The sequence below is a fragment of the Bos indicus x Bos taurus genome, chromosome 28, assembly GCF_003369695.1.
Source record: "Bos indicus x Bos taurus breed Angus x Brahman F1 hybrid chromosome 28, Bos_hybrid_MaternalHap_v2.0, whole genome shotgun sequence".
In the NCBI taxonomy this organism is placed as follows: Eukaryota; Metazoa; Chordata; class Mammalia; order Artiodactyla; family Bovidae; genus Bos; species Bos indicus x Bos taurus.
The window spans coordinates 30,003,858-30,021,844 of NC_040103.1; the positions used below are offsets into that span (position 1 = coordinate 30,003,858).

Sequence of the window (17,987 nt, forward strand, 5' to 3'; positions counted from 1 at the left end):
GTTAACTTTTGGTTTCGAAGTGCGGAGTTTAAATATGTATATTATTTTCCCATGGTATATAGTGAGTTTTAGGTTTTTGGAGAAATAATTTAAGGTCTAACCATTTCTGTGGAGTCTTAAGTTTGTTACCTAATGCTACCTAAAAAGAACTGCCTTATTATAATGTTTGGAGATTCCATTTGGATTTAATTACTTCTTCCCTTCACATATAGTCAATCTGGAGCTGTTATGCTTTTGTCAAAATCTGGAAAGTGCGAAATCTGTTCCCATCAACCCCCATTCCACCCCACAGTAAAGAAAACAAAACCATTAAATGTTTTTGTTATAAATCTAAAGGTTGTTATCACAAGAAAAAAAAAATCTTTGTGTATGGTTATGGATGTTAACTAGACATTGTGGTGATTATTTGCAATATATACAAATACCGAATCATCTGAAGCTAATACAATGTTAGGTGTCCATTATACCTGCAAAAAATATATTCATTTTTGTAAAATGTAGATTTTGTGATGTATTTTTAGCTGATAGAGACTTTCTAGAATAGGACTATTCCCTATGATAGAATTGTAGAGATTTTTGTATATATACTTTTTATTCTGTATTGGGGTATAGCCAATTAACAGTGTTGTGTTGGTTTCAGGTGAACAGCAAAGGGACTCAGTCATACGTACACATGTATCCATTCTCCTTGAAACTCCCCTCCCATCTAGGCTGCCACCTAACACTAAGCAGAGTTCCATATGCTGTGCATAGGTCATTGTTGTTTATCTGTTTTAAATCTAGCAGTGTGTACATGTCCATCCCAAACTCCCTCTCACTTCCCTCCATCCTCCTCTCTAAGAGCTGTAGGGATTTGAAGAAATGTCCATGTTAGCGTATCTGCCTATATTTGGAATATTAATAGCAGTCTCTTAGGATATAAATATAAGGGATTTATCTTACCATACCCTTGGCTATTTAGAATCCCAGATCTTGAAGCAGTGTTTGAGTTTAACCCCTGGCTTTTTGGGAATGGGTTGGGCTGGTTATTTGACAAGTTGCACTGGAGAGTAATTGTTTTTTCGCCTCTGTCTGCAGACAAATGTCTTGTTTTTCAGATAAACCACATTCATTTTAAATGTTCCTCTACCCCAGGCTATTCTTTCCTACCAAGAAAGACATGAAGACAATCAAGATTTCCTTCAAAGTAATAAAGGAGGAGAATGTGGAAAATGATAATTTAGAATGAAATTCTGTGCATTTAAATGCCAGTATTTAAAAATAAATACTAAAACCCACCCTCAAATGAAATGAGAGTGGGAGTACTTAGGTATATTTTAAGCTTGTAAATAGGCTTGTGAAGATAAATGTCTTATCTCAACCCCTGGCAAAGTGATATGTTATAGATGCTTGAAAGAAAGAAAGGGAAATCGCTCAGTCGTGTCTGACTCTTCACGACCCCATGGACTGTAGCCTACCAGGCTTCTCCGTCCGTGGGATTTTCCAAGCAAGAGTACTGGAGTGGGTTGCCATTTCCTTCTCCAGAGGATCTTCCCAACCCAGAAATTGAACCCGGGTCTCCTGCATTGCAGACAGATGCTTTACCCTTTTGAAATAATGTTATATATACACACATACATACATACCTATGTATGTACATATGTACATACATACATATGTACATACATACATATGTACATACTTTGTGTATGTAAACATATGTCAAACCCTGATGATAGTAGTTCTATCACATTGCAGTTCTCTATGAACTTTTATAACTATTGAGGCAATAAAATAATTTATTCTTAAGGTTTCTTATGCCTGATTCTCTCAGATGCAGTGAAACAATAGAAAATCTGTACAGCAACCCACTGCAAAAGCTAGTGGTCCTTCCCTTTCATTTGAGACTACGTGATCACATCAAATAACCACTGGGTGAAGTATGTCCATTGAAAGCACTCCAAAGAGTGCTATGGTGTGTGTGCTGTATTTATACGTATATAGTTTTAATTACACTTGAGTTAGAATGTCTGTTGTGCCAACTAAGAGAAGACACTTCAAAGATTACATTTTCCCCAATACAACAGTTTTGGTGGGCACATCTCCCCCTCCCTGGTTTCCCAGTAACAATGAGACCACTATCATTACCGCCTCCACCGCCATCACTGCTGTATAAAACTTCCACGTGTTTCAATTTTAAATGCTTCGTTATTGCAGGAAAGCAGTCTGCCCTGTTTCCACAAGGAGGGGTTGCACTGTTTCCTTGAGGTCAGTCTTTAGGCTGATGAGAACCAATGCCAGTCTGTGTCCTGTCCTATAGACTGTGGGAGAAGATGGCCCTCTGCCCATGTAGTAGGGTTGAAGACAGGGCCTTCAGATCTAGATTAGTCCTCATTAGTGGAAACTATGAGATTGCTGGTTACCGTTGTTAGAATACCTCTTAGGGGGAAAAAAAGCCCCAAAACACTGGGACTACTAAATAAGAGACCAGTTTAATCATTTCTAAAAAACTCAATAGAAACTACTGTTCCTTAGAACTCTTTGGATAAAGCTGCATATTTTTTACTCTTATTTAGAGAATGATAGGCACCGGTTAGTTAGAGGACATACCCAAGGACAGCATGAATATATAAAAAATTTTTTTTCTTACAGAGGAGCCTTTTATGGACATTTGTGGTTTCAATTTCTGAGTCTTGAAAGATCTTGCTAAGAAATAATTTGTAATTTTCCTAAAGCCTAAATTTGATTTGCACAAGACGAATGGCTGAGATGGGGTATTTTCTTAGTTTTATAGTAAACTGAACCCTTGTACTCATTGTGTGCCTCTGAATTCTTGCAGAGTGGTAAAAAAGATATTTTTCTTTGTCAAAAATCAGTCTTGTGATTTTGACAGAAATGAAATTGTGATTGAAATTTAAAAAATGAAGAGGTCTAAGAGATGATTCTTGGTGGCAATTAGGAGTCTTGGCCAAATTAAAGATAAAAATGGCAGATTCATTGTCTGCTTAGATTTAACTATGAATAAGTACACATGGAAAAAAAAGAAGCAACTTCTGAAAGTATTTCCTGTGATGCTCCAGCTAATAAGAAAGCTCTTTCTGGACTATTATATTGCATGGGTTGAAGTCACAGTATAGTGGTCTGAAACTTGGATATTTGTAAAAGTCTCAGACTTACGTCAGTCTATCTTGGGTTTACTCTGATCAGACACTGTATAGTGGTAACTAGTCCCAGTTCTGGAGTTATACTACCAGAGTTTGCATTTCTGCTCTGTAATGTGTGACTTTCAGCAAATTCTTTAACCACTTTGAGTTTCAGTTTCTTCAAGTGTAAATGGTGATAATAGAATGTCTTCTATTACGGTTGTTGTAAATTCAAATGAGATAGTACTTGAAAGATATATATAGCGTGGTTCCTGGCACATACTAACCACTCATTAAGTTGTACCTTGGAGAAGGGCATGGCAGTCCATTCCAGTATTCTTGCCTGGAGAATTCCATGGACAGAGAAGCTTGATGGGCTGCAGTCCATAGGGTCTCAAAGAGTTGGATGTGACTGAGCACACATGCATGCAAGTTGTACCTATTATTTTTCTTATATACATATTTAGTGGCTGCTGGCTTCCCTGGTAGCTCAGAGGTTAAAGAATCTGCCTGCAATGCAGGAGACCTGGATTCGATCCCTGGGTTGGAAAGATCCCTTGGAGAAGGGAATGGCAACCCACTCCAGTATTCTTGCCCGGAGAATCCCATGGACAGAGGAGCCTGGCAAGCCACAGTCCATGGGGTTGCAAGAATTGGACACGACTTAGCAACTTAGACAGTGATTGCTAGCAGGTGACTGCTAAGGTAGAATGGTTCCCCTCTTAGGGTGTTGTTCAAATGAAACTGCATATACAATTGTGGACAACTATTTAGTCTATTAATAGAAAACAGTAGGCACTACAGAGTAAGAACGACTAGAAAGAAAAATCTGTTTCCCAAGTTTTTATTTCTATCCCTGACCACTACTAGAACTTGTCCCTTGAACTTGATTCTTGCCTTTTCCATTTATCTTGGTAATAGCAGCACCATTTACTCAATTTAGCCCCAATTTACCCAATGTTGTCTAAAATCTAGGAGTTACTCTTGATTCCTTTATTTTCCTTACTCCCCTGTATTTTGCAAGTCCTGTCATTCTACCTCCAAAATGTCCATTTACTTCTATGTCCACCACTATTTTTGTGGTTCAGATCAGAATTATTTGTCATCTTTAATACTGTAATAGGTTATTTATTTGGTTGCATCAGGTCTTAGTGGTGGCATGGGGGATCTAGTTCCCCAATCAGGGATTGAGCCTGAGCCCCCTGCATTGTGAACACAGAGTCTTAGCCACTGAACCACGAGGGAAATCCCTGTCACAGGCTTTTAATTTAGTCTTTCTGCCTTCATGCTCCTGTGATCTATTCTCTGCACTGTAACCACATTCTCTTTTAAAACAATATCAGATCATGTCATTCCTCTGTTTAAAACTTAATTAAGTGTTCAAAACTTAATTCCTGTCTTGCTTATAACAAAATCTAAACTTCTTAGGCTCATCAAAGCTAAGACAGCCTGCTTCTTCTCTGACTACAGCCTTTCCTCTCTTCCTTGCCCTTTTTCACACTGGCCTTCCAGTTATTTTAGTCATATCTGTCTGGAATCCCTTCCCCACTTTGCTATTCTTTGCTATTCAGTTTCTTCCTACTGGAGGCCTTCACTGACTCTAAATGAGCCTTTCTCTGTGTTGATTTGCTGGTTTTAATTCTCTGAATAGCACTTATGAGCATTTAATGATCTTATTTATTTGATTATTCATCCATATCCCCTCACTAGAATGTAAGTTCTTTAAGGGCAGTACATATTCTTGGCCGTTGCTTAGTCTCCAGTGTTTTGAGTAGTAGAGTAGAACTCAGTAAATATTTGTTGAGCTAATGAGTGATTGATCTCCTTCCCCCTTTTTTTGGCTATTCCTTGGATTGTGGGGTCTTAATTCTCTGACTAGGGGTTGAACCCCTGACCTCAGTGGTGACAGCATGGAGTCCTAACCTCTGGACCACTAGGAAATTTCCGAGTGATTCAGTCCTAAAAGCTTGTTTGTGATGTACCAGATTTATGGTAAAATAAAAATAAGAAAAAATCTTTTACATAGAAACTATGCTTCATAAGATTACCAGCAATACTTTTGAGTAGCACTATTTATTCTGTGATGGCCTTTTTACATTTTTATGTTAAAATGCCCTTTTATGAAATGATAGTGCTGTATTCAATTATGTAGTTTAAATATATATTCTTGGCAGCATAAATAATTGGGAAGCTGTGTTGTCCTATACTTTTAAGTTGAAAGTTTTCTTTGACTTTTAGAGATTTGTGGTTCACTGAAAATAAAGAAGCACTGTGTGGGTGTTCTTGGGAGGGAGTTTTGCTAAGAATTCTTACTAAATAAAGTTCAATCAATCAAATGTTATTATATTCTTCAAACTCTCCTGGGAAATAAATTGTCAGTTTCCATTTAAAGATTAGGTTCTGTTTGAATATGTCATGGTAAAGTGAAATGTGACATTAGAATCTACGGACAATAATTTAAAGGAAATAAAAATAGTGAACCTCTTATATCTTTTGAGGTAATACATTTAGCAATGTTTCTTTGAATAACCTTGACTATAATGAAAGCTAAGTAAAACTGTATACGTTCTATTTTCATTAAAACTGACCACCTCTTAAAAAAAATCTACTCAATTTGTATTGAGTCACAAGTGGACAGTTTTTTTTTTTTCCCCCACTTTCCAGTAAGAACTGAAAGGGCCCTGAGATGTTGACTGTAACAGATGACCTTGCATTTCAGATAAGGAAACTAATGGTCAAAAGGCATACTTTTTTTTTTGGTAGGCCTAGGCTTAGAATTCCCACCTCCTCATTCCTGTGCTTCCCAGGTGGTGCTAGTGGTAAAGAAGCTGCCTGCCAAGGCAGGAGGTGTAAGAAACACAGGTTCCATTCTTGGGTCTGGAAGATCCCCTCGTGGAGGGCATGACAGCCCACTCCAGTATTCTTGCCTGGAGAATCCCATAGACAGAGGAACCTGGCAGGCTATAGGCCACAGGGTCACAAAGAGTTGGACAGAACTGAAGCGACTTAGCACGCAGGCATTCTATTTTTGCTTAGTTAGGGATGTAATAAATTTTTGCTACTGTTAATGTGAAATAAATAGTATACAAATCCTTGTTCACATTTGCTCTATTTTATTTATGATAGTTGCCTAAAACATGGAATTGGTGACATGTATTGCCACAGAGCTTTCTAGAAATGTACCATTATATGGAAATACTTGTTATTGAACCCTTAACAACAAACTGGTTGTGTTTGAAGAGAACTTTGCTATTGTTTTGGGGTTGGAAGCATTTGTTGAAATGGTAAGTCTACATATTTGTTATGGTATCCATAAATGTATTTATTTAACTATTTGGGGGTTAGCTATCTACGTGCTTTTAGTGGCAAACTAACCACATGATTAGATAAATAGAATGTTTGCTTATCTATCTTTCTATGAGTAAATTATTCTGACTCACTGATCTTGATTCAACTATTTAAATTGGAAGAAGGTTAGTGGAAGTTAAAAATTCCAATTGACTGCTTTTCCCTATTCGGAAAATAGGGATTGAATAGGGAAATAAATTGAATAGGATTGAAATAAATTGCTTAGAAAATTGATCAAAAGTTTTTTAGTAGTTACTCAATAGCTAACCGTGTGTGTATTTGTTATGTGTATGGTTGAAAAAAACTGGGTGGAAGAGAGGGTAGGGAAAGATTAGGAAAGGAGCATGAAAAGAGGAAAGGAACATGCTATGAATGAAAAAAGCTGCTGCCTTTATCTGGAAAAACATGTCTTTTATCTCTACCTGATTGACTCTAAAAGAACGATCACACATGAACCCTTTTTACTGAAATAACATTTTTATATTTATACCTGCCAAAATGAACTATTATCTAAGTACATTTTAAATAATACACTTTTTAAAAGTTGTGTTGACTGGTTATGAGTACAAACAAAAGTATTGATTGTTAGATGCAAAGTGTCACTTCTCAAAAGTTGGGTTTTTTAAAAAGAAATCTTTGAATTTGATATGACTTCAATTTTATTGAATATTTGAACATAGCAGACTTTTATCATCCCTTAATAACATACAATATATTTGTTTAAAAGCAGGGTTTCAAATCTAGCTTTTTTGTGTACCACCTTTTTTTCTTTACCTTTATTAGTAAAAATCAAAAGTAAGTGTCAACAAAAGCATGAGTAAAAGTTCATTTATTTTTCACAGGGCCAAGTTCAGGTTAGCTTTCGTATCATGCTTCTCAGAGATATAATTTTAACAAGTGTGGTAATAACAAAGTAGTAATCATGTCTTGTGCTAAGGACTCTATTAGACACTTTACTAGAATGAATTAAGTTTTGATCTTCTCAATGCCATGAAAAGCATGTAATGTGTAAACTCATGCAGGAAGTCATGTAGAGGTTCCAAGTCACTTCTGTCTTGCTACCTTTATAATCTTGCTACTTTCCTTTACAGCCTTGCTACTTAGCATGGCCCACAGGAGAAGCAACTGGAAACATCTGGGAACTTAAGGAAATGCAAAATCTTGACCACAGAGCTTGCTGAATCCTTAATAATAAGATCTCTCAAGTGATATGTATTAAAGTCTGAAAAGCACCATAGTGCATCCCATATTAAAAGTTGCATGGAGATTTTGAAGTTTGTTCTGAGTATTATTCCTGGTTTTACTTTAGTTCATCCGGGTTACGGTTGTTGTTCAGTCGCTAACTTGTGTCCGACTCATGCGGGTTATCTATTAACATTTTCCGTTAGTGGAGAAGGCAAACTGTTGTATTAGTCAATGTCTCCACTGCTTCAAATTGCTATCCTGCTGCTGCTTTGATTCACTTCCTGAGGAACAACTGGCTGGTTCTGCTTGTGGACATTTGGTCAAAGTCTCAATCAGCCAAGACTCTTGTTTTTAATAGCCTTTACTCATGGACTGAACACTTCAGATTTATAGTGCAGGGCTTCCTTCTAGATAGGCATTTTCCAAATTAAAGAAAATAATGTTAAAAGCATTTTTGAAGAAAACTTGAAATCTTTTGGAATACTTATATTTTAGATTGTAAGAAACCACAGATTTGTGTAAATTGATCTACTAATTTCATTTTGTGAACATAATTATTCTGTCACAGGGACAATGGTAGGTAAGAAAAGCAAGGCTGGCTTAGCAGAACAGCACTGTCAGGTAGACATGTAATGTAAGACAAAATTAAACTTCTAGCCACATTAAAAAGTAAACAGTTTAATCTTAATAGGTTTTATTTAACCCGGTGTAGCAAAGTACTATTTTAACATGTAGTCAAGATATATATAAAGACTTGAGATATTCTGTATTTTTTGTACTGTCTTGAAAAAGTACATATTTATCTGTGCAGTGTCTCAATTTGGATGCTAAATTTTCTACCTTGAAACGTATGCAGTGAAAAATAACTGTTTAATGGAATAATGTTTTACTTTGCTTTTGGTTTTAAAATTTAAACTAATTAAAAGGAAATAAATATTTAGTTCCTTCAATCACAGAATGCACATTTCAATGTTACGTGTTAGGGTGTGTTTCTAATGTAACTGATTTCAGATTATGGAATTGAACCCCATCCAAAATGCTTAGTAAATGAATGCCACCGGAGGTTATGGTCTGTCTGTTTATATAAATATTTGTACACAGAATAAAGAGGGAATAAACAAAAGCTATTTAGATCATAAAACGTTTATTTTCTAACGCCCCCATGTCAGTCCTTCCTGCAGGTGGAATTGATTTACTGTCTTTTATTAGCGGTTCAGACTCAGTTTTAAGTTCTTTTACCCCCGCTAAATCGCAAAGTTAGCGCCAAGAGTCAAGGTTCTTCCAGTTTTCTATGACTAGATGCTTGCTTCAGAGCGCTGCATCCTTTTCAGGAAAGCGAGGACGTCTGACAATTAGTGTGTCAAGCAGGATAGTCTGGGCTAGTTTGGCCTGGAGGTTTTAAAAGTTACACGTGTACCTGGATAACCCGGGAACTTGCTAAAAATACCATTGTACGGGCCTCACTTTTCTAGGTTCTGATTCGCAAGTTTACACTGAGACCCTGGACACTTCCTTATAAGCTGTCCTAACTTTTTAAAGTCCAAAACGTTTGGGGACCACCATACTCGGCACTTGACTCTTAGAAGGCTGCGAGTTCTAATTTAACACATCGTGCTGCTATTGCCACGCGATCGACTCTCCCCGGACTGAGGTTGCCAGGCGGTTGCGGTTTTTCTGCAGATGGGTTTTTAGGCTGTTAAACCCCCTCTCCGAAGACTGCCCTGACATCGCCCCCGTCCCAAGCCCTGTTAGAGCGACCTGGGCTGGCCGAGGTAGACCGCGCCATGTGACTGATAAACCGGTTGCCTTTCGGGGCGGCCATTTTTGAGGCGGGCACCCAACCTCGTGCACCGTAAGCCGGGAGTGGGGATAGGCAGTTACCAGGACTCAAGATGGCCACCGAGCCCGCTAGCCAGCCCGCTAGCCCGCATGCCGGCACGAGACGCACAGGCGGCTTGCCGTGGCCGGCGGCGCCCTGGCTAGGTCCTTGGGCCGCCAGCCAGGGGCGGAGCGCCCGCCCCTTCCGGGCGCGGCCAATCAGCGTGAGCGACCGGCTAGGCGGGGGCCGCCCGCGCGCGGGGTGTGTGAGGACGCGCTCCCGGGTCGCGGAGTGCTTGAGCCCAGAAGCCGTGGCTGTGGTACCTGCTGCTGCCACCCGTGCGAACGCAGAGCATCGGACGCGAGCGCTGTCGCTTGGGGCTGGAAGGTGAAGCTATGACGGCCATCAGGTAATTAATCTGGGCGGCAGCCTGAATTGCGCGCTAGGTAGGCATTAGCCTCTCGGCTGCTGAGAACTGCCGCCCGCCCCTTCTCTTGGGTGTTCTGGAGCCTCCCGGTGCCACCAGTCCCCCTCATGTGGAGGCTTTCTGCACTTTTCATTTGGTCATTTATGCCTTCCTCAGAAGTTTTGGGGGCTGAGGCACGTGGCGGAGACCTTTGAGTAGCCGCATAGCTGAGGTGACTCTCGCCCAGATTCCAGGATTTGAAGCTTGCTGATGAGTCTAGTGGATTTCTTATGAAAATGTAGCTGTCTTCCCCCCACCCCCCGAATGGCCTGAGGCCTGGGGAAGTGTGACGTGCACCGGGCGTGTCCTTGCCCGCGTGTCTTGCCTTCTGACAACTTCGTTGGTGGCCCAGTGCAGACCTGCAGTGTTGGCCCTTCGATGCAGGTAGATTGCCCCCAAGTTTTGAAATTGTCCTCACAATGTTTGCTTATGACTGGAATTAGGACTCTGGTTCCCAAGGTACCATCTGTTTACCTACTTTTATCTGAGTTCCAGCAGAATGAGTTTCATGTATACAATGAGAGCAATAAACGAAAAACTTCACCTCAGTTGCTCTTCCAGAGTTTGGAAGGTTCTTTATTGTTAATGGCCCGGTCCAGTGTCTGTGGGTAGCATTGACCAAATGGTTACCTTATGCTAATGCAACTATTTATAAAAAGAGATAAATCTAAAAGAGAGAGAGATAAATTGCCTTATTTACCCAGTGTTCTGAACAGCCTCTTTTAAAGTAGACCTTGGCCTTCATGGGCTTCGCTGGTGGCTCAGCTGGGAAGGAATCCACCTGCAACGTGGGAGACCTAGTTTCTCTCCCTGGGTTGGGAAGATCCCCTAGAGAAGGGAATGGCTACCCACTCCAGTATTCTGGTCTGGAGAATTCCATGGACCGTATAGTCCATGGGGTCGCAGAGTCCCACACGACTAAGTGACTTTTCACTTTTTGACCTTCATTGTCCCAGAGAAAGGGAGGCCCCAGCACAAATGTGAAGAGAATAAATGAAATTAAATTTTGCTCTGCGAGCTTCTAGCAGCCTAAGTCCTGGTGATTTAATGGTTTCTCACTGGTGATTTTGACTACACAGTATTTTAGAAATTACTTTAGAACCTAACCCTCAGGTAATTTAGGATGTAACTGTTGAACTTGGATGCAGTTTCTCTTAAATTGCATAATTCTATGTAAACTCAGAGTACTTACCTAATTACGCAGAAGGAGGATGGAAATACAGTACTGAAATGTGGGGGCTTCCCAGGTGGCTCATTGTAAAGAATCTGCCTCTTAATGCAGGAGACCCAGGAGATGCAAGTTTGATCCTTGTGTCCAGAACATCTGGAGGAGGAAATGGCAAGCCACTCCAGTATTCCTTCCTGGAAAATTCCAAGGACAGAGGAGCCTGGTGGGCTATATAGTCCATGGGGTTGCCAAGAGTCTGACACAACTGAGCACACACACACACTGAAATGTGGAGATCCACATGGAAAGATTTCACAGTAAATTGTATTGGGATGTATAAATTTAGCTTTTAATGCTAACAGTATTTAGGGTGAATTAGGATTATGCTGTTAAACCTAGTTTATGCTCCATCTCCCCATTTGCACTTTCAAATCCCATCATTTCAGTCTGCTACTAACTAAGAGTGTGGGGCAAATACTTGCTATGTTAAGGGTCTCTTGTGTAGACTTAATTTTAATCCATCATCATAATCCTTGCTACTTCTTGGTAGAGAAACACCCAAATCTAAAACTTCTGCTGCTTGGCTAGTGACAATAGGATGTGTTTTTTAATGTAGAAGTTGAATGGTGGTTGTATTAAAAAGACTTGATTTTTTTTTTTTTTAAACATATATTTTTGGCTGCCTCTGGTCTTAATTGAGAGTGTATGGGCTTTTCTGAGTGGTGCTCAGGCTCCAGAGAGCACAGGCTCAGTAGTGGCAGGCTTAGTTGCCCTGAGGCACGTGGGATTTTAGCTCTCCAACCAGGGATCAAACCCATGTCCCTTGCATTGGAAGGCAGATTCTTAACCACTGGACCACCAGGCAAGTCCCAGAAAGATTGATTTAAAGGTTAATGCTAGTCTTATTTGACTCCTGGAAGGGTAGATAACTAATAATAGTTACATTTATGCTTGTATCTTCAGATAATTAGTCTACATTTTGTATAGTCTTCAGCTATAGTGACTTACTCAAAGATTTTTAGATATTACCTAAAACCAGTTGCCACATTTACACCTGAGGCTAAGAAAAGTTGAGTGCCTTGAGTAAAATCAGTTAGTGACAGAGTTAGGAACGGAATCCAGATATCCATAATCTAGTGCTCTGCAAGATACCTTTATAAAAACAACATACTACTTAAATTTCCTGAAAGGACTGTTTCTAGAACTTTCCTGGCGGTCCAGTGGTTAAGACTCTGTGTTCCCAGTGCAGGGGGCATGGATTTGAACTTAGGAACCAAGGTACTGCATCCACATGGCGCAGCCTAGAAAACTACAAAATTATATACAGAAAATAAAGATAAAAACTGCTTCTGGGAACAAAAATTGTTAAGTATTGTGAGGGACAACTATAGTAACTTTCTTGCTTTCCCACAGTCCTCCAAAGAACTTAATAACTTAGGTTTAAGAGTAGGTGTGGGGACTGCTGAAGTTGAAGCAACTTTGTATATGTGGTGACAGTTCTAAATGGGTTGGTAATCCTACAGATACCAGCTGGTTCCCAAAGAATACAACATTTAATGCAATTTTATGATACCTTTCACATTTATGTTTATTAATTTTTCACATTTATGATGTTACGTGCGTTCCCATTTTGTACTCAGTTTGACAGTAGCCCAGAGGATGGGGACTGCTGACTTGCTTTTACTGATGACAAGAATGATCAAGGTCACCGAGCTGACGTTATGTCCAGTGCTGTTTTTACACCACACTTAAAGTAATTGCTGGTAAATATAGTAATATGTGACTCTTCACAGTGACTATGACAGAATATAGAAATGGAAACAAGTGAGGGCCAGTGGTCAATATACCTGGGTTCTAACTGACAGTATTTTGCTGATTTAGTGATCTTTTTCTTTTTCTCTGAACATTGGTTTTATGAAATAGTGATGGTAATGTGTGCTCATGCTCAGTCACTCAGGCGTGTCCACCTCTTTGTGACCCTTTGTGACTCTCTGAGCCCGCCAGGCTCCTCTGTCCGTGAGATTTTCTGGGCAAGCATACTGGAGTGGGTTGCCATTTCCATCTCTAGGGGATCTTCCCCACCCAGGGATTGAACCCCCATCTTGACGTCTCGTGCACTGCAGGCGAATTCTTTAGCTGAGTCATTGGGGAAGCCCTCAAACAAATCTCTGGTTCCACTGAGATTTGAACTTAGATCGCTGGATTCAGAGACCAGAGTGTTAATCTTCACAGCATGGGGCCTGTTGTGATGGTAATACAGATATGTATTCCACAGTGTTCTTGAGGAGATATGAAACTTTTTTATATTTTAAGGCATTTTGTAAATGGAACATTGTAAATGCAATTTGGTCTCCTTAGAGAATGATGTCATCGGAAAATGTTTAAATCTTAGATTTTTAAATAGGAAGCGGACTTACCTAATTCTCTCATTTTACAGTCGAAGAATCTGAAGGCAAGAGATACTGTGATTTGTTTGGGCTCATAACAAGTAGTTGCATGTCTTGAACTAGATCCCAGATCTCTAGATACCTGATTCAGTGCCCTTTCCAGTGCAGCATCCCACTGTTATGAATTCCCAAATAACTATTTACATAAAAAGAATTTTAAAAAAAGCTTATGATTTTTGAATAACTTTGGCTGGAGAATTTGACTCTGACTTTTATTGTTTATGTTCTACTCTGCTACACCATTACTAATGAAGAGTCCAAGTTTGCAGTCTCTTAAACCAATTATCAGAGTGTGTATTGGGTTGGCCAAAAAGTTCATTTGGTGTTTTCTGTAAGATGGCTAACGAAAACCCCAAAGTTTTTGGCCATCCCGATATATCAGATTCCAGCTGGTCTTCACCTGAGAAATGATGGAACATATTTGATAAACTGATGCTTTTGTCATTTTTAATTGGCCTAACAGGAAAGTTGATGCTTGGGTTAAAATTCAGGACACACAAGAAAATGTAGAATGTTAGGAGTATAAGAGAATCGTAGAGAGCACTTTACTCTTTCTTTCTTGGTACTGGACCTTCAGGCCCAAATGAAGAGCTATGTCCTAGTTTGGTAGCAATAGAATGTAAGAGGGAATTTAGGTCTCCTGACTTCTACTTTATGCACTTTTTATAAGTACTAAGCCAACAGTATTTCAAAATACTCCTATGAATATTGCCTTGTTTTTCCAACATGAACGTCTAGTCTGGTTTTGAAAATTGCTTACAGCTTGAGTTTGTGCCATGGAAGATTGGGCAAATGAGGTAGGGAGTCAGGGAGAGTGTTTGCTGTAGAGCTGAGGAACCTATTCTTTGGCCTGCCCAGACAGGTCAGATTTGGTTTAGGACTATTCTGGGACTAGACATGACTATGGCCTACATGATAATTCTGTAACCACTTCTGTGGGTTAAGCCTACATTGGAAAATTTATGTGGGCTGTGGGTGGAGTACTGGGGTATTTTTCTCGTAACACTCAAGACTTTGAGGTACGTCTAGTAGGATCTGCCAAGCCACTCAGATGGAGAACATTCATATGGAGACTAAATTCTGGCTGAGATTGAAGTGTGTTACTTTGTTGAATTGGTTTCTTTAGAATATTTAAAGTTTTTCAAACTCATTTCAGGGCTTGTGTCTTTTATAAGAATTATAAATTTTATATTCCTACACAAACTTTTTTATTCCATGAGGCTTCTTAGTGAAGCTAATGAGCTTTTTAAAATAAAATGAAATTGTTTCATTTATGAAATATTTTGAAGAACTAAAGCAGGAATCCTTTCCTTGGAGAACTGCAGTGTTGTCAGCTGTTAATACTCATATTTATAAATAGGTCATCTTTATTTGAAAAGGCATACAAGGTTTTCTAACTCCAGATCTTTCCAGCCACAGTATTGCTACATTAAGCAGAACTGTCAAAGATGAAATGGAACCAGAATGATTGTCTAGACAGTTTGAAATGTTAGCCCTTTCTTGTAACATTGGTTAATGCTCATGACTATTTACCTCTTCTACTTGGTTTTAAAATTGTCACTTTAAAAAATACTGTAATAAAATGTAAGTCTGAATCCTTAATTTCACATAGCACAGCTAGCTTATAAATAGAATGACCATATGTCTCAGTTTGCCCAAGACAGTCCTGGATCATGCCTGTTATCCTAGCATAATTATTAATAGCTCTTCCTTTATTCTCAGAAGTGTCCCACTTGGATAATAAGTTATCTGGTCACTTACTTACACACTATAGTAATTTTGTGGTAGTAGATTTGGGTTGTTGAAATGTTATTTTACATAGGACCATAAGATAATGGAATATTAGCTTATTTTGGCTAGATTTGGATATTTTTCATCGGTCAGACATTTTTATTAACAGAATTCTTACTGTCTCAGAGTAGCATATTAAATAAGAACGTATGTGATTTGAAGTTAGGTATCATTTACTTGTTGTGTGACCTTTGACAGGTTATGAAACTTTGCCGAGCTTCTTATTCTCTTTAACAGTGGTGGTGGTTTAGTTGCTAAGTCATGTCTGACTCTGACGACCCCATGGACTGTAGCCCTGCCAGGCTTCCATAAACACAGATAATAGCAAAACCTATACTATAGGGTTTTTGTGAGGATTTAAAGGCAATAACATTCATAAAAATGCATTGTAAGCTTTAAATTGCTGTGTGTTCGTCATTAGTATTGGAGAAGGCAATGGCGCCCCACTCCAGTACTCTTGCCTGGAGAATCCCATGGATGGAGGAGCCTGGTCGGCTACAGTCCATGGGGTTGCTAAGAGTTGGACACGACTAAGCGACTTCTCTTTCACTTTTCAATTTCCTACATTGGAGAAGGAAATGGCAACCCACTCCAGTGTTCTTGCCTGGAGAATCCCAGGGACGGGGGAGCCTGGTGGGCTGCCGTCTGTGGAGTTGCACAGAGTCGAACACGACTGAAGTGACTTAGCAGCAGCAGCAGCAGCAGCAGTCATTAGTATCTCACACATGTGCTTCTGAAAATTGAATTTAAAATGAATAATTTTATCTACTTTAGGGAACCTTACTATTTCATAGCAGTCTTTTAGAAGTGTTAGCTGTCATGGGGAGTAGGGAGATAATACTTAGAGATATATGTATGGTTGAGGATTTTGGGGATGAAGGGGAAGAAAAAAATAGATGATGCTGGGCAGAGGGAAGAGATTTTTTTCCTTGAGTGTGCAAGACAGCATGCTAATATGGACAGCCTTAAATGAAGGACTGGCTTCCATAGCCTAAGGGAAACAAAGACTTTCCTAGTTTGTTTACTTTTTAAAAAATGCCAACAATGTAATTCATATATAGTAAAATCACAGATCCTAAGTTCACTGAATTTTTGGGGGGAAAGAAAAGTATTTGTAAAACACCACCCAGATCAACTTAACAAAACATGTTCATCTCCCAGAAAGTTTTTTCTTGCCTCTTTTCAATCAGTCTCTTTCTCCTGCCCCATCCAGGCAATTGTTTTCTGGCTTCTATTAGTAAAGATTAGTTTTGTGTATTCTTAAACTTCATATAAATAAAATCATAGGATAAGTACTGTTTGTGTCTGATTACTTTTGCTCAGTGACAGTTTTGAGATTCATCCATTTTGACATGTGTTTTAGTAGTTTGCTTCTTTTCACAGCTAAGATTCCATGATATGAACATTATAACAGTTCTGCTGATGGACTTTGGCTTGTTTCCAGGGTTTGGTTACCCTAAGTGACGCTTCGTGAACCTTCCTGTATACGCCTTTGTGTGGACGTGGGTAAATGCCCAGGTGTGGAATTGCTGTGTTCTAGGGTAGATGTGTGTTTAACTTCAGAAACCACCACTGTTTCCCAAAATAGAAAATGGAATACATTCAACATTCTGTATTATAAGAGTTCCAGTTATTCCGCATTCTTGACATTTTTGATGTCATTTACTCCTTTTCCATCCTTTACTCCTTTTCTGTCCTTTCCAAATACCAAAATGTTTGGCATTTTGGATTTTAGCCATTCTGGTGGGTATATAATTCTATTTCATTGTAGTTAATAGTTCACTGGTGGCTAATAATGTGACTATAGGCCATTTGCTTATCTTTTCTTTTGAACTGTCAGTTCAGGTCTTTTACCCATATTTGTAAGTATAGGTTGTCTTTTTTGTTGCTGGTTTGTTAATTCTTTTGGTATTTTAGATAAAAGTTATTTGTCAGATTTTACACATAAGCATATATACCTTCATGTTTAGCAAATATTTTCTCTCTGAGCCATGTCTTTCCATTTTTGTAACAGTGTCTTTTGGGAGCAGAAGTTTTAAAATGTAATATTGAATTCATTGATTTGATTCCTTTTATTTTATGTTTATTACCTTTTAGGTTCTTAGAGATCTTTCCTTTTCTATCTCAAGGTTATGAAACTATTCCCTTACGTTTTCTTCTAGAAGCCTTATAGTTTCAGCCTTCACATTTAGGTCTGTGATCCATGTTAAGCTAATTTTTTTGCTACAGTGTAAAGGTTTCCTTAAAAGGATTCTCAGTCAATAGATTCGATAGGTATAAGACTTTTCTCAGACTCTCTATTCTGATCTGTTGGTCTGTTTGTATCGTGTTATGCCAATACTACATTGACTTAATTATTGTAGCTTTATAAGGTTGGTGTTGTTTCTTTAAATTTTTGATAGCTTTCAGCAGTAAAGCCACCTGGGCCTTAGAATATTTAAAGATATGATAAATGGTTATTCAGATTTACCATTTTTCCCTGTGTCAGTTTTGAATTTTTAAAGAAATCTGTTTTAAATTGCTGGATTGTTATAGAATTACTCATAGTATTCTGTTACTGCTTGCGGAAACTGTTTTATGTCCCCTTTTTCATTCCTGATATTGGTATTCCGCCTCCTCCTCTTTTTTTCTTTTTTAACTT

At 38.9% G+C, this 17,987-nt stretch overlaps 1 protein-coding gene across 5 annotated transcripts in view; it reads left to right on the forward strand.

Annotated features, from left to right (window-relative positions):
- The window catches only part of ADK (adenosine kinase), a 543,710-nt gene that overhangs the window by 16,310 nt on the left and 509,413 nt on the right, over window positions 1-17,987 (forward strand). Inside the window, exon 1 of one of the 5 annotated variants that reach the window (XM_027530301.1) lies at window positions 9,696-9,883. The exons of the other annotated variants lie outside the window; for them this stretch is intronic. Coding sequence (XP_027386102.1) covers window positions 9,870-9,883 — 14 coding nt within the window. The 5' untranslated portion in view covers window positions 9,696-9,869. Of the gene's footprint in view, window positions 1-9,695; window positions 9,884-17,987 lie in introns of those variants that run through there. 5 annotated transcript variants of the gene reach the window in all.